This window comes from Stegostoma tigrinum, chromosome 10 (genome assembly GCF_030684315.1).
Source record: "Stegostoma tigrinum isolate sSteTig4 chromosome 10, sSteTig4.hap1, whole genome shotgun sequence".
NCBI classification, from domain to species: domain Eukaryota; kingdom Metazoa; phylum Chordata; class Chondrichthyes; order Orectolobiformes; family Stegostomatidae; genus Stegostoma; species Stegostoma tigrinum.
In genome coordinates this window covers 2910856-2926214 of record NC_081363.1, presented here as the reverse complement: position 1 = coordinate 2926214, position 15359 = coordinate 2910856, and the positions used below count along the sequence as shown (strand labels likewise).

Genomic DNA, 15359 nt, shown 5'->3' with positions numbered 1-15359 from the left:
CTTCAATGCTAGAAATATCAGAAATAAAGTGGATGAACTTAGAGCATGGGTCAGTACTTGGAATTACGACGTTGTGGCCATTACAGAAACTTGGGTAAATCAGGGAGAGGAATGGTTGTTGGAAGTTCCGGGATTTAGATGCTTTAAAAGAAATAGGGAGGGTTGAGAAAGAGGTGGGGGAGTGGCATTGCTAGTCTGGACGAGTATAGCAGCTACTGAAAGGCAGTTCGAGAATGATATGTCTACAGAATCAGTTTGGGTTGAGGTCAGGATCAAGAAAGGAGCAGTCACTTTGTTGAGGGGTTTTTACAGACCCCCCAATAGTTGCAGAGAAGTGGAGGAGCAGATTGGGAGGCAGGTACTGGAAAGGTGCAGAAGTCACAGGGTTGTAGTCATGGGTGACTTCAACTTCCCAAATATTGATTGGAAACATTTTAGTAGTAATAGTTTAGATGGAGCAGGTTTTGTCCAGTGTGTTCAGTTAGGATTCCTGGCACAGTATGTAGATAGACCAACACGAGGAGAGGCCACTATGGATTTGGTGCTTGGCAATGAACCGGGCCAAGTGTTAGACCTGTTGGTGGGAGAGCATTTTGGCGGTAGCGATCATAACTCTGTTTCTTTCACGATAATCATGGATAAGGATAGATACATACAGCAGGGTAAAATGTTTATAACTGGGGGACGGGTAATTAATTCAGTTAGGCAAGAAGTGGGTAACATAAATTGGGAACAGATGCTGTCAGGGAAGAACACTGTTGAAATGTGGAGATTGTTGAAGGAATGCATACTCCATGTGCTCAATATGTTTATCCCTAGCAGGCAGGGAAGATGCGGTTGAATGAGGGAGCCATGGTTCTTGATAGAGGTCGAACGACTAGTTAAGAGGAAGAAAGAGGCTTATGTAAGGTTTAGGAAACAAGGATCGGAAAAGGCTCTAAAGAAATACAAGTTAGCCAGGAAGGAGCTGGAGAAAGGGCTCAGGCGAGCTATAAGGGGGCATGACAAAACCTTGGCAGATAGGATCAAGGCTTTTTACACATATGTGCAGAACAAGAGAATGATCAGAGAAAGGGTAGGACCCATCAAAGATTGTAAAGGGAATTTGTGCACAGAGCCTAAAGAGAGAGGAGAGGTCCGTAATGAATACGTTTCTTCAGTATTCACAACTGAGAGGGACCTAGTTGTAGAGGAGGACAGTGTGAAACAGGCAGGTAGGCTAGAGGAGATTGATGTTAGTAAAGAAGATGTGCTAGGAATTCTGAGGAAGCTGAAGATAGATAAGTCCCCCAGGCCTCCAGGATTTTCCAAGGATTCTATGGGAAGCGATCACAGGGCCTTTGGTGATAATCTTTTCATCCTCACTGTCCACGGGTATAGTGCCGGAAGATTGGAAAGAGGAAAACGTCATTCCCTTTTCAAAAACGGGAACAGGGATACTGCTGGAAATTGCAGACCAGTTAGTCTTACGTCAGTGGTGGGCAAATTATTGGAAAGAGCTCTGAGACACAAGATTTATGATCACTTGGAAAGACACAGTTTGATTTGTGACAGTCAGCGTGGATTTGTGAGGGTAGATCATGCCTTTCAAGCCTTACTGAATTCTTTGAAGAGGTGACCAAACGTGGATGAAGGTCGCTGTTTGATAAGGTTCCCCATGGTAGGCTCATGCAGAAGGTAAGGAGGTGTGGGATAGGGGGAAACGTGGCAGATTGAATTCAGAATTGGCTGACCTTTAGAAGACAAAGGGTGGTAGTGGATGGAAAATATTCAACATGGTGCTCAGTTATGAGTGGTGTACCACAAGGATCTGTTCTGGGTCCTCTCGTATTTATGATAACAAAGTGTGGAGCTGGATGAACACAGCAGGCCAAGCAGCATCTCAGTAGCACAAAAGCTGACGTTTCGGGCCTAGACCCTTCATCAGAGGTTTGGAAGGACAAATTTGAAAGCAGAATATAGGGTTAACAGAAGGATTCTTGGCAGTGTGGAGGAGCAGAGGGATCTTGGGATTCATGTCCATAGTTCCCTGAAAGCTGCCACCCAGGTGGATAGAGTTGTTAAGAAGATGTATGGTGTGTTAGCTTTCATTAATAGAGGGATTGAGTTCAAGAGCCATGGAACTTATGCTCCAGCTGTACAAAAGCCTGGTTCAGCCACATCTGGAGTATTGTGTCCAGTTCTGCTCGCCTCATTACAGGAAAGATGTGGAACCATTAGAAAAGGTGCAGAGAAGATTTACCAGGATGTTGTCTGGAATGGAGGGAAGGTCTTACGAGGAAAGGTTGAGAGAGCTAGGGCTTTTCTCTTTAGAACGATGAAGGATGAGAGGTGACTTGATAGAGGTGTACAAAATGATCAGAGGTATAGATAGAGTAGACAGCCAGAGATTTTTTCCTAGGGTGGAGGTAGCTATTACGAGGAGACATAGTTTTAAAGTGAAAGGGGGTAGATATTGGGGAGACGTCAGAGGTAGATTTTTTTATTCAGAGAGTGGTAGGGGCGTGGAATGCTTTGCCAGAGAGGGTAGTGGAGTTGGCCTCAGGGGCATTTAAGCGGCATTAGATAGGCATAAGGATGGTTGTATAAGATAGTGGTGGAGCGTAAGGATTAGGGTAAAAGTTCGGCACGACATCGTGGGCCAAAGGGCCTGTACTGCTCTATGAATGCTCTAGCCCTCATTCTCAAGACAGTGCCCCCAGTTCTAGAATCCCCGACCAATAGAAGTAATTTCTCAAAGTTTTTGAGAAGATTTGTAGCAGAGGTCATTGACTTGCACACTGAATTGATGAGTTTGTTTGCAGACATGTCACCAGCATCCTAAGTAACATCATCAGTGCGCCTCCAGTGAAGTGTCGGTGTTCTGTCCTGCTTGTTATTTATGTATCATGATTTGCTGGGATGGGTGGCATCACTTCCAGATTTGCTTCTTAGTGGTTGGTTATATGGGATCCAGCTCTGCAGGTTTGTTAATGGAGTTTCGGTTTGTGTTAGGCCTTCAGGAATTCTCGTTCATGTCTTTGCTAGGCTTGTCCTGGGATGGCTACTTTGTCCCAGTCGAATCGATGTTCCTCTTTGTCCATGTGTATTGAAATGAGTGATAGTTGGTCATGTCTCTTGGTAGCTAGTTGGTGTTCATGAGTCCTGATGGCTAGTTTCCTTCCAGTTTGCCCTACGTAATAATTTTGGAGTTGATAATGTATCTGGCTAGGAGGGTGAATAGTTGTTAATGGGGACTGTTAGTGACTAACAACAGGTAGCATGTAACAGCAAGCTGGATAATAACAAGGCCTGGTTTGTGGTATTGGAGCCTAGGACATGGGAGACTTTAGGCCCTAAAATTATTGAACGTGATATTGAGTCCAGGGGGCTGTAGGGTCCCCAAGCAGCAAATGAGGTATTTTTCCTCCAGCTTCTGTTGAGCTTCACTGGAAAACTGCAGCAAACAGAGATGTTGGCCAGGGAGCAGGGTGATGTGTTAAAGTGACAGGGAACAGGTAGCTCAAGGCCTTTTTTGTGAGCAGGACATAGATTCTGGGAAGTGCAGGTGAAGTGTTGCTTCACCTGGAAGGTATGTTTGGGCCTTTGATAATTGGGAAGGAGGAGGTAAAGGGGCAGGTGTTGCACCTTCACCGGTTACAGGGGAAAGTGCTGTAGGGAAGTGTTGGGGGTGAAGGAAGTGTGGACCAGGGTGTCCCTGAGGGAGCAATCCCTGCAGAAGGCAGATTTGGGAGGGCAGGGGAATGTGTGTCTGGAGATAGCATCTCACTGGAGGTGGTGGAAATGGCATCTGATGATCTTCTGGATGTGGATGCTGGTGGGTAAGGTCAAGGGGAACCCCATTGCTGTTGCAGAAGGAAAGAGAGAGAAGGTTGAAATGTGGGACATGGGTCGACTCGGTTGAGGGCCATTTCGACAATGGTGCTGGGGAATCCGCAGTTGAGGAAGGTGGTGAACGTTTCGGAGGCACCCTTGTCAAAGCTGGCCTCATCTGAACATATGTGACGGAGACAGAGGAACTGAGAGAATGGGATGGAAGTTACAGGGAGCAAATTGCGACGATATATAGTCCAGGTAGCTGTGAGAATCAGTGGATTTACAGTGGATATTAGTGGCCAGTCTATCCCCAGAGATGTCAAGGAAGGGAACGGAGGAGTCAGAGATTGACCAGGTGAAAGTGTGGTCAGGGTGGAATTTGGAGGCCAAAATTGATTAACTTTTCCAATTCCAGACGAGGGAGGCAAGCAGTACCGATGATATCATTGATACATTGGAGAAAGAGTTGTGGGTGGGGAACGGAATAGGACTGGAAGAAGGCATGTTCCACTGAGGAAGGGTCACTAGACCCACCAGTCACCAGCCATTAACTCTAATTTTTTCTTCACAGATGCTGCCAGACCTGCTGAGCTTTTCTAGCAACTTGTTTTTATACCTCTATCCCACTTTGGCATAGTGCCTTTTGCATTCATCTGAGTGGTCATGCAGAGTAAAGTTTAATACTTGATCTGAAAGGTGGCATCTCTGACTGACTGTCTGTTTGCAGCAAACCTTTAGTACTCATTGGGAGTGCCTGTTTGGATTCTGTTCTCAAGCGCCCAGAGATTAACTTCAATCCATGACTTATGATTCAAAGATGTGCTCTGCAGTTGACAGTGGTGTAAGATGTAGAGGAGGCCAGATGAATGCAGGTTTGCTTTGCATAGTGTGTTTAGCTGAATCTGCTTGGTTTGATCTCCTGACATGTCCTGTTCTGTTCTAGGTGACAATGGCTGATCTGTGTCTGGTCCCACAAGTGTACAATGCTGAGAGGTAAGGTTTTGTGCTGCGTGGCTGTCAGATCTTTGTGGAAATTGCAACTTGGTTGAGTATTCAAAAAAAAAAGTAATCGAATTAACTGACACATGAAGAACATTTGACTGAAGTTGTAGACTTCACCAATGCCCACTTTTAAACCAACTAAGAATCGCTAACTGTTATGCACTTATGTTAAAGCCCATTTCAGAATTTCACTCTGTGCCACATGCAGTGGTGAGCACTTCTGTTGTTGATGTCTTCTTTCTCCCTACGCTGTCAACTAGAGATATTTTCTCTCCCACCAGTTTAAAGATGTTATTGCACATTAAATATGGAAATGAGGCAATCACATAGAAAAGGCCTGTAAAAGAGAAAAAACTTCCAATAGATTTTTAACATGACAGATTCCAGTTAGGAGATTACCAAGTCTGAAAGATGATTTTAGTGTTGTGTTATTCTTTGACAAGAAGACTGGGTATAATAGATATAACTAATGACCCATAATGTAGTTTTTATTCTGGAATGAATTCATGCAATTTGACCATTTCTTCTGATGAGGCAAGCATTTGTTTTCCTTGTTTAGCTTACCCGGCCTTTTGAGGGGGACACTTGAGTGTCAACGATATTGCCATGGATTAGCAGTGTAGTGATATCAATAGGCTAGTCATCCCAACCCCCAGGCAAATGTTCTGGGGACAAGGGTTCAAATCTCAGCATGACCCCAAAAAATTTTAGGAAATGAGAAACTCACTGACTGTAAATCTTCATAATGAGCTCCTGTCCCATTTGAACTGAATTTTAACGATCAGTGCTGAGACTGTGGTTCACTTGGTCATTCCAAAGTTTTTCTTCTCATCCACAGGTTCGAGGTGGACCTCGCACAATTTCCCACCATTGTAAAGATCAATAATGCCCTTCTGGATCTGAATGCTTTCAAAATCAGTCACCCATCTTGCCAGCCTGATACACCTCCTGAACCCTGATCCTGTTGGCGAAGGCAAGATCAGGTCAACCATCACTTGATGAAACAAGGGATCTTCTCTCATCAATTGCTGTGTTCGATAGAATGAGCTAGTTGGATATTCAAAATGATTAAGAGTTATTTATGTTGAGGAATTTACTGTTCTCTTTTCTAATTGTTTATCCAAAAAAATGTTGTTTCCACCCTCTCATTTGTCAGATTTTTGTTTTTGTCAATTTACAACATAAATTACTGCATCACCTGTCACATTGTAGTTGTAAATCATGCCACTAGATAGCTCTATGGACTAAGTTTCTATCCCATGTTATCACTATCTTGTTTTGTTCACATGCTTTTGATTTGTTGACTGATTCCAACAATAAAGGAAAAAGAAGTCAACTGGTTCTGGTTTGTCTATCAAAGTAAATCTTGAAAAACAATTGCTGGAACCTAAACTCATTTGTGAGTTAAGCAGAGGCTTTAAGGAAAGCAAAAACGTGAACATAGAAACATTAAACAAAAGTAGACCATCCATCCCACTGATATCAGAGATAATGGGAACTGCAGATGCTGGAGAATCCAAGATCCATTCCATTGAGCCTGAACTGCCATTCAATATAATTGTAGCTGATCGTCCAGTGATCCATACCCTGTTCTCCTTTTCTCTCTCCATACAATTCAATCCCTTTACCCCTAGAAGCTATATCCAACTCCTTGAAAATATTCACTGAGGCAGTGGTTCACTTTGGCCTCAACTGCTTTCTGAGAGAGAATTCCACAATTTACCACTCTCCTCATCTCATGACAAATGATCTCCCCTATTTCCTGAAACAGTGAACCCTGTTTATGTCTTCTCACTAGGAACATCCTGGTTTACCCTGGGGAGGCAATGATCTAGTGCTACTATCGCTGGACTGTTAATTCAGAGACCTAGGTAATGTTCTGGGAACTTGGGTTTGAATCACACCAGCAAATGGTAGAATTTGAATTAAATAAAATTCTGAAATTAGAGTCTAATGATCCCCATTAATATGTTGCTGATCGTCAGAAAAATCCACATCTCATTCATTAATGACCTTTATGGAAGTTAATTGCCATGCTTACCCAGTCTGGCCTACATCTGACTCCAGATCAATGTAATTGACTCTCAACTGCCCTCTGGGCAGTTAAATGCTCATCTAGCCAGTGATGCACACATTCTGTGAATGAACAAAAAATAAAACGTAGTCCTGTCAGAAATGTAAAGGTTTCTATGAAATATTTTCCTGATCCTTCTAAACTAACGAGTACAGTTCTAACTGATCCATTGTGTCCTCATACACCAGTCCTGCCATCCCAGAAATCAAATCTGGGAAACCTTTGTTGCACTCCTCCATCACCAGAACATCCCTCTTCAGATAAGACGACCAAAACTGTACCAAAATGTGTCAAATTTCTGTCTCTTGACTTTGATTTGAAGAATGCCCTACAAAACTGAACATGAAAAGACATCCACAAAAGGAGTGAAATAAATTGATCAAGGTATGAGCCGATGATTGGTAAATGCAATATATAAGAGCAGGAGGTTGAATTTTAAGAATTAGCAGCAGTAGCAGACCAGTTTCTCAAGCCTGAACCAGCACTCGATAATCTTATGGGTGAGATAAATGACCAAAATGTACAAAACCCAGGGAATATGACAGCATGTTAAACAGAAGAACATAAAAGAGTCTTGAGAATTTGATGAGGAGTAGAGGCAAGCAAAGAGCTTTCTATTAGATTTGGATTTTATTGTTCATGTGTACAGAAGTACTGGAGTACGGTGAAAAGTGCCTAATGTTGCCAGACAAGATGCCATCTTAATTACACGGGTACCTTGATACAAAAAGCTCAGGTACAAAGACATAAAAATAAACAAAGTCAAAAGGTTAAGCATTACCTTTATAGACTAAGAAAAAAAGAAGAAAAGGTAACAGTTAACATTAAAGTTCTTAATATAAAACTATAAAAATAAGGGAATACGTCACAAGTTCAACAGTCTTTGATGAGTCCTCTGCTTAGCTCGCTGTCTGGGAGATCTTAGCTGCCTATTTTTGACACCGCTGCCGATATTGGGGAAACCTCCCTCACTTCTCATGCAGGGCTGTAATGTCATTGCTGCTGCTGAAGCTCCTGCCTCCCCCATCATATCGCCAGGTGGATCACCCACACACACCAAGATACCACCATGGGCCACTGACAGACTGGGCCAAACAAGCTTACTACCCTACCTATTGCTGATTGGACTGGACAGACAAGATGTAGGGACAGATATGGGCCATTGAGCCTGCCTTACACTTAATCAGCCAGTCTGTCCACCCCTCTGCAGTAAATAGTCACTACTTCTCTGTCAGATCATGCTGTGGTCATAGACTCACCCATAAGTGAAACCAGCCTTTCCACATCTACCCTGTCCAGTCCCAAGAATGTTGTTTCAGTAAAAGTGACTTTGCAGTTTAAAATATTACAGTGAAACAAAGTTGTTTAGTACTACAGCCACAGTCTAACTAGTGCCTAGCAAAGCCTGTTTTTATATTTTGTTCCTTCTAAAATCAAGGCAAACATACAAATTGTTTTCCTTATAACGTAGAGACAATTTTTGAGATTTATACAGGTCTCCCAAGTTCCTGTTCTGTAGCTTTCTGCAGTCTTTACATTCAAACAGGGATAGGCCATTTGGCCCCTTAAGTCTATTCTACCATTTAACAAGGTCATGGTTGGTCTGTGCCCTAGTCCTTGTACCTGCCTTTGGTCCACATTCCTTAATACTGTCCCTTTGCTTAACAAAAATTTATCTGTTTCAGATTTTAAACTAACAACTGATCTAGCACCCATGGCTATTTTTAGAAGAGAATTCCAGACATCTAACTTTGTGTGTAGAAATCCTTCCTAACATCTCTCCTAATTGATCTAGCCCTAATTCTCAGATATCGTTCCCTAGTTCTCGAACTCCCAACCAATGGAAATAGCTTCTCTCTATCTTTTCTGGTTCTTATCTTGACAACTTTGATCAGATCACCTTCTAAATCCCCTGTTTAGATAATATTCAGCTGCTCCTCTCTCTCTGTCAAAGTGCATGATGTCATATTTTCTCTGCATTATATTCCAGTTGCCAAATTTTTATTCACTCACTTGATCAGTGTATCACCCTTCGCAGACTATCACCTTTTTAAATAGGACTCAACACTTTCCAATCAAGTGAATAGGTCTATAGTTGCCTGTTTGTAATGTCTCTTCCCCTTTTTCAAAAATTTGGTGGGGGGGGCGGGGTTTAGCATCAGCAGACTTAATTCACTGGGAATTTTCCAGAATCCAAGGGTTCCTGAATTATTACCATTGATTCCTTTATCTCTGCAGATACTTCTTTGAATTCATTCTAGGATATTAAATCAGGTACAGGAGATTCATCCATCTCACCCTGTTCATTTCCCTAGCAATGTTTTTTTTCCTCTATTAATACTTATTCTATTTTTTTCCTGTCCTATTGCCTCTAGAATATTTTGCAATTTTTGGGATTTTTTTAGTGTTGTCTACAAGAAGACAGATGCAAAGTCTTTATTAAAGTCTCCTATCATTATTTTTAACCAGCCAAAATTCTTAAATGGGCTCGTTAACTTTGGTTTCTCTCTTCCTTTATATACAATTCTAAAAATGTACTGTAGGGACAGGGGTGTTTTACTGATTTCACATTGTTTGCAAAATTTATTTTCTCCCTTTTTTTGGAAATCATTTATTTTATCCTTAACTTCCTCAGTTTATCCCCTTAGAATCTCTCTTTTTCATTGGGCTATACCTTTGTTGAGAGTTACAGACTATTTTCTTAAATGTCTACGATTGTTCAATTATCTTTTTTCACTAAACTCCTTTTCCAGTCTGCTCGAGCCAACTCTACCCCCATTCTTATTTAAATTTAGTATAGTTATTTGTGACCAAATTTTTCTCTTGCTCAAATTAAATGCTAAATTCTACCATGTTATCCTCACTGTTCTCTAGTAGGACTCATACTAATTTATTAAACCGGCCTCATTACAGATCAAAAGATTAAAATTGGCCTGATTCACGGTGGGAATCGTAGAAAACTGTCCCAAATACACTCTGAATTTGAATGGCTTTCTTTACCAAGCTGCCTTGGTTAGTTCACTCATCCTCCCTGTAGCCCCACTCTGATCCACAGAGAATCTTATAACTGTTGGAAAATTACAGGGGCCCAGACTCCCTTTTGTACCCGTGCCCTATTGCAGGTGTTGTCACACAAGACCATCTATGATCCAGATTAAATTTGAATTACCTAGTTTGTGGGGTGTAACCACCTCCTGCAATAAAAGTTTCCTGGTAATTTCCCCTTCCTGTTGTGCTAGAATGTCTACAGCTCAGACTCCAGCTCCTCAACTCGGATCCAAAAAATCCTTGGGGTGCAAACACTAACTACAGATATGTTCACTCTGGATCACCGAGTTCAGCAACTTTCACATACTGTAGCAGCAACATCACCCATTCTGTCATCACTATTGTTTTTGAATTAATTTATAATTACTCTGGATTGCTTGCTCTTTATGCTTTACAGTAATTTTTAATATAAAAATTTCTAGTTTATTAAATACTTAACCAGTTATTTAAAAACAAAGAAAACACCGAAGATCTAAAAACAAACTGAAGATCTTACTTTTACTTCAAAGAATAGAAACACAGTGTCCAACACAAGTGCTGGAATATGAGACGAGTGTAGATTTAGTGTAGTTTTTTTGTCAATGCAGACTCAGCAGTCAAAGGACATCTTCTTTACTGTATGAGTCTATGATATTCACCAATCCTACTCGCAAACAGTTTCATTCCCAGCACTCACGTCACACTATGATTTGTGACGTCTCTCTGCCCTTGGTCTCATTGCAGGTCAGTTGCTTGATCCATAACTACTATCCTCAACCTCTCCAGAGATTTTACAAGATAACAAAGTGTGGAGCTGGATGAACACAGCAGGCCAAGCAGCACCTCAGGAGCACAAAAGCTGACATTTCGGGCCTAGACCCTTCATCAGAGAGGGGGATGGGGAGAGGATTCTGGAATAAATAGGGAGAGAGGGGGAGGCGGAGCGAAGATGGAGAGAAAAGAAGATAGGTGGAGAGGAGAGTATACAATCCGACCCCACCACCCAAGACATTTTTCCAATCCCACCCTTGTCTGACTTCTGGAGAGACCACTCTCTCCGTGACTCCCTTGTTCGCTCCACACTCCCCTCCAACCCCACCACACCCGGCACCTTCCCCTGCAACCGCAGGAAGTGCTACACTTGCCCCCACACCTCCTCCCTCACCCCCATCCCAGGCCCCAAGATGACTTTCCATATTAAGCAGATATTCACCTGCACATCTGCCAATGTGGTATGCTGCATCCGCTGTACACGGTGTGCCTTCCTCTACATTGGGGAAACCAAGCAGAGGCTTGGGGACTGCTTTGCAGAACACCTCCGCTCGGTCCGCAATAAACAACTGCACCTCCCAGTCGCGAACCATTTTAACTCCCCCCTCCCATTCTTTAAATGACATGTCCACCATGGGCCTCCTGCAGTGCCACAATAATGCCACCCGAAGGTTGCAGGAGCAGCAACTCATATTCTGCTTGGGAACCCTGCAGCCCAGTGGTATCAATGTGGACTTCACCAGCTTCAAAATCTCCCCTTCCCACACAGCATCCCAAAACCAGCCCAGCTCATTCCTTCCCCCCAACTGCATCCCAAAACCAGCCCAGCCTGTCTCTGCTTCCCTAACCTGTTCTTCCTCTCCATCCCTCCCATCGTCCCACCTCAAGCCACACCTCCATTTCCTACCTACTAACATCATCCCACCTCCTTGACCTGTCCATCTTCCCTGGACTGACCTATCCCCTCCCTACCTATACTCTCCTCTCCACCTTTCTTCTTTTCTCTCCATCTTCGATCCACCTCCCCCTCTCTCCCTATTTATTCCAGAACCGTCTCCCCATCCCCCTCTCTGATGAAGGGTCTAGGCCCGAAACTTCAGCTTTTGTGCTCCCGAGATGCTGCTTGGCCTGCTGTGTTCATCCAGCTTCACACTTTGTTATCTTGGATTCTCCAGCATCTGCAGTTCCCATTATCACTAGAGATTTTACATCCTGCAGTAAAACATGAAGCACCTGTCCCCCTTTTCATCAAATTCCTACATTGAACCAAATTCCTAGTTTCACTCAAGATCTCCTTCACACTAAACATGCTCTTTTAACATCTGTTTTAATGAAATTCCAGGAAATACAACCCTAACCTGCATAATATCTCCGTGTAACTTAATCCTTAGTGTTCAGGTCTTGTTCTGGTAAAATAATGCCACATGTCATTAGAAGTAAATATCATCACTGTGATGCTCTGCCTTGAAGTGCTCAGGGGGTGACTGTGGGTACAGTCCTACATGGGGCTTTGTAAAACCGGGCACAAGTTCTCTCTTTACAGAACGGGAAGACAACAGGATAAAGATGTGTATTTCATTAATTTTTTTAAAAATGGGCTCCTGGATTGCGTCAAGAACAATTAAAGATGAGGTGATAATTTCTAACCTTGTCCACAGTGCATAGAAACATAGAAAACATGTGCAGCCATTCAACACTTTGAGCCTGCACCCCCATTCAATCTGATCATGCAATCTTGGTATCCCATTCCTACTTTCTCTCCATGCCTCTAGATTTGTTTAGCTGCAAGGGCCATGTCCAGCTCCTCCTCAAATATATCTAATGAACTGGCCCCAAAAGCTTCCTGTAGGAGAGAATTCCTCTATACCTTCCTCCAAATCACCTTAAAGTTACGTCCCCTCGTAATAATCATTTCACCCTGGGAGAAAGTCTGACTATCGATGCCTCTCATCTTTGCTGGCTCCCTCAATAACAAGAATGTCCTTCCTCAGAATAGGAGACCAAAACTGCACACAATACTCAAGGTGTAGCCTCACCCAGGCCCTGTACAACCGCAGCAAGCCATCCTTACTCTAATACTCAAATCCTCTTCTAGTGAAGGCCAGTGTGCCATTAGCTTTCCTCACTGCCTTCTGCACCTGCATGCCAACCTTCACCGACCGTTCCACTGTGACACCCAGGTCTCATTGCATCTCACCTTCTCCTAAACTGCTACCATTCAGATCATAATCTGCCTTCTTGTTTTTGCGACCAAAGTGGATAACGTCACATTTTATTTCATTTACCAAGTGCAGAATTGATCAAATTCAAGAAGAATGCTATAAAACTCCCTCTATTGTTACAAAGTTACAACAAAAAGACAAAACCTCAGTTGTAACTTTTAATAGTAAAGTACAAAATTGTTCAGCCATTTTATGGTCAGAAGTCTAATGGCCATATAGCCGGTCCATAGAGTTTATCCCCACACGCTCCGAAGATAGCTCTCTCTTTCAGGAGAGGTTGGTTCAGTCCTCATCCAGTACCACGTCTACACGAACTGTGTCACAGTAGAATTTCCCAGCATTATCTGAGCCTCCAAACACCAGAAGTGTGTGACAGGACCCTGTGCTACAGTGACTAGAGTTCAGATACACCAGACTGTGACCTGTTCGTGGCACAGAGCAGAGTGTGGGGTGAGACAGACTGCTCCAACTGTAGGTCTCTGGTGAGGAAGAATATGGAAGGTAGAAGAAAGATTAAGGATTAGACTCAGCATGTCAGGCTTAGGGTCACACCTGATGCTCAAACTGTCATGAGATGGATCTCCATTTTAGCAGTCGAATTGGACCATGCTCATTTCTCAATCTCACAGACACCAACTCAGAGTTGAAGAAGGTGTAGCATTTACTCTGGTTCTGTCTGTCTGCAAAAGAGCCCAGTGCACTTATGTATAGACCACCCAGAACATAGCTAGTGAGCCTGACTGATGAACGTAAATTCGTTGTCAGTGTAATTATTCATACTCAGGATCACCCAACAAGTGTCCAGTTGCAGACTTACGTGCAGTGTTAGACACGGCGGGGAGGCTGTATCTGTTATGGTCAGTACCTCATTTCTTACGAGCAGCCGTAGGGACGTGCTATTTGAACAACCTGCCAGCCTTCAGGTTGTATGGCCAATGTATCTAGCATCACACCGGCACGAAAATGATTTTTTTCAGCTTGACAACAACGTCCACTTATAGTGAACACTATTCATATTGCTGCAGGTTACCAGTAATGTGAATCTACGAGTTTCACCTATTGCGCAGGCTTTCAAGATACCTTATCTTTCTGAGGGAGACGGGGCACTTTTCAGGAGCAAGAGTGACATCCTTAGGGGCTGAGTTTACGTGCTGTACAGTGAGAAACAATCCGATGAGGGTCACGACTATTGCACAGGATGGCTTTGACATGGCCTATTTCAGCCTGTTGGGCTATTTGTCATGTACGAACAGACTGCATGTGAACAATGTAGAAATCCCAGTACGGGGAGGGAGAGGGAGAACGAGAGTGCGCGAATCCACAGCTTGGCAGACAGAAGCTACATCCATGACCTTACCTATATTGAAGATGAACAAATCTTGCAGGGCTCCACTCAGATTGTGCCCACCACTGATCAGCACTTTGTTATCACACAGAGGAACAGCAGCATGGCAGCTAGAAGAAAGAATTGTTTTATCACCACATCTTTCACAACAAACACTCCCAATAAGGTACAGACAGTACAGAACAAAAACAGAAATTGCTGGAAAAGCTCGGCAGGTCCGGCAGCATCTGTGAGGAAAAAAATCAGAGTTAACGTTTCGGGTCAAGGTTGCGTTGGGGTTTGGAAAAGCATTAATGTGGACAAGTGCCCAGGACCTGATGGGCTCTATCCCAGAAAGCTGAGAAAGGCAGGTGAAGACATTGCTGAGAGACAGCAAGAACTGCAGATGCTGGAGACAGAGTTATACAGTGTGGAGCTGGAAGAACACAGCAGGTCAGGCAGCATCAGGGGAGCAGGAAAGTCGAAGTTTCAGGCCTAGACCCTTCATCGGGACTGGCAGTGGGGAGGGAATTTGCGAAATAAACAGAGGAAGGAGGGGTGAGGTTGGGGGTAGATAGGTGGGATGGCAATAAGTGGATGCAGGTAGGGACAGTGGGAATTGGTCAGTGGGAAGGATGGGGTGGATAGGTGGGGAAGGAGTTGGATAGGTAGTGTCAGGTCAAGGAGACGGGGGCCTTACTTGAAATCTTTGTATCCTCTTCAGTTACACAAGAGGATCCAGAGGACTGAAGAATAGCCAATATCGTCCCGTTTTTTAAAAAAAAAAAGGGCAACAGGGATGATCTGAGAAATTACAGGCTGGTGAGCCTTATGTCAGTGGGGTTGGGAAATTATTGGAGACAATTTGTAGGGATAGGATTTACTCAGGTTTGGAAAAAATATGGACTGTTTAGCGATATGCAACATGGCTTTGAGGGGGGACAGTTGAGAGTCATCAACACATGGGAGTTGCAATGAGCTGGTAAAATGGATACAGAACTGGTTTTGTCGTAGAAGACATCGTGGTGGAAGGGTCTCAGACAAGATCCGAGACCAGTGGTGATCCACAGGGATCAGTGTTGTGGCCCCTGTTGTTTGTAACACAAATGATTTGGAAAAGGTT

General features: G+C 43.3%; 2 protein-coding genes across 4 annotated transcripts in view; one reads left to right on the top strand and one right to left on the bottom strand.

Annotated features, from left to right (window-relative positions):
• gstz1 (glutathione S-transferase zeta 1) overlaps positions 1-6154 on the top strand; it is a 41597-nt gene extending 35443 nt beyond the window's left edge. For all 3 annotated transcript variants that reach the window (XM_059648911.1, XM_059648910.1, XM_059648912.1), the window contains 2 exons: positions 4760-4809; positions 5657-6154. In XM_059648911.1, coding sequence (XP_059504894.1) covers positions 4760-4809; positions 5657-5777 — 171 coding nt within the window. In that variant the 3' untranslated portion in view covers positions 5778-6154. The remainder of the gene's footprint in view (positions 1-4759; positions 4810-5656) is intronic.
• A 6990-nt stretch (positions 6155-13144) lies between these two features.
• Positions 13145-15359, bottom strand: part of zgc:163014 (uncharacterized protein LOC100038766 homolog) — a 31085-nt gene continuing 28870 nt past the window's right edge. Inside the window, exons 14-15 of the mRNA XM_048537604.2 lie at positions 14270-14367; positions 13145-13391 (exon numbers count right to left, since the gene is read on the bottom strand). Coding sequence (XP_048393561.2) covers positions 13195-13391; positions 14270-14367 — 295 coding nt within the window. The 3' untranslated portion in view covers positions 13145-13194. The remainder of the gene's footprint in view (positions 13392-14269; positions 14368-15359) is intronic.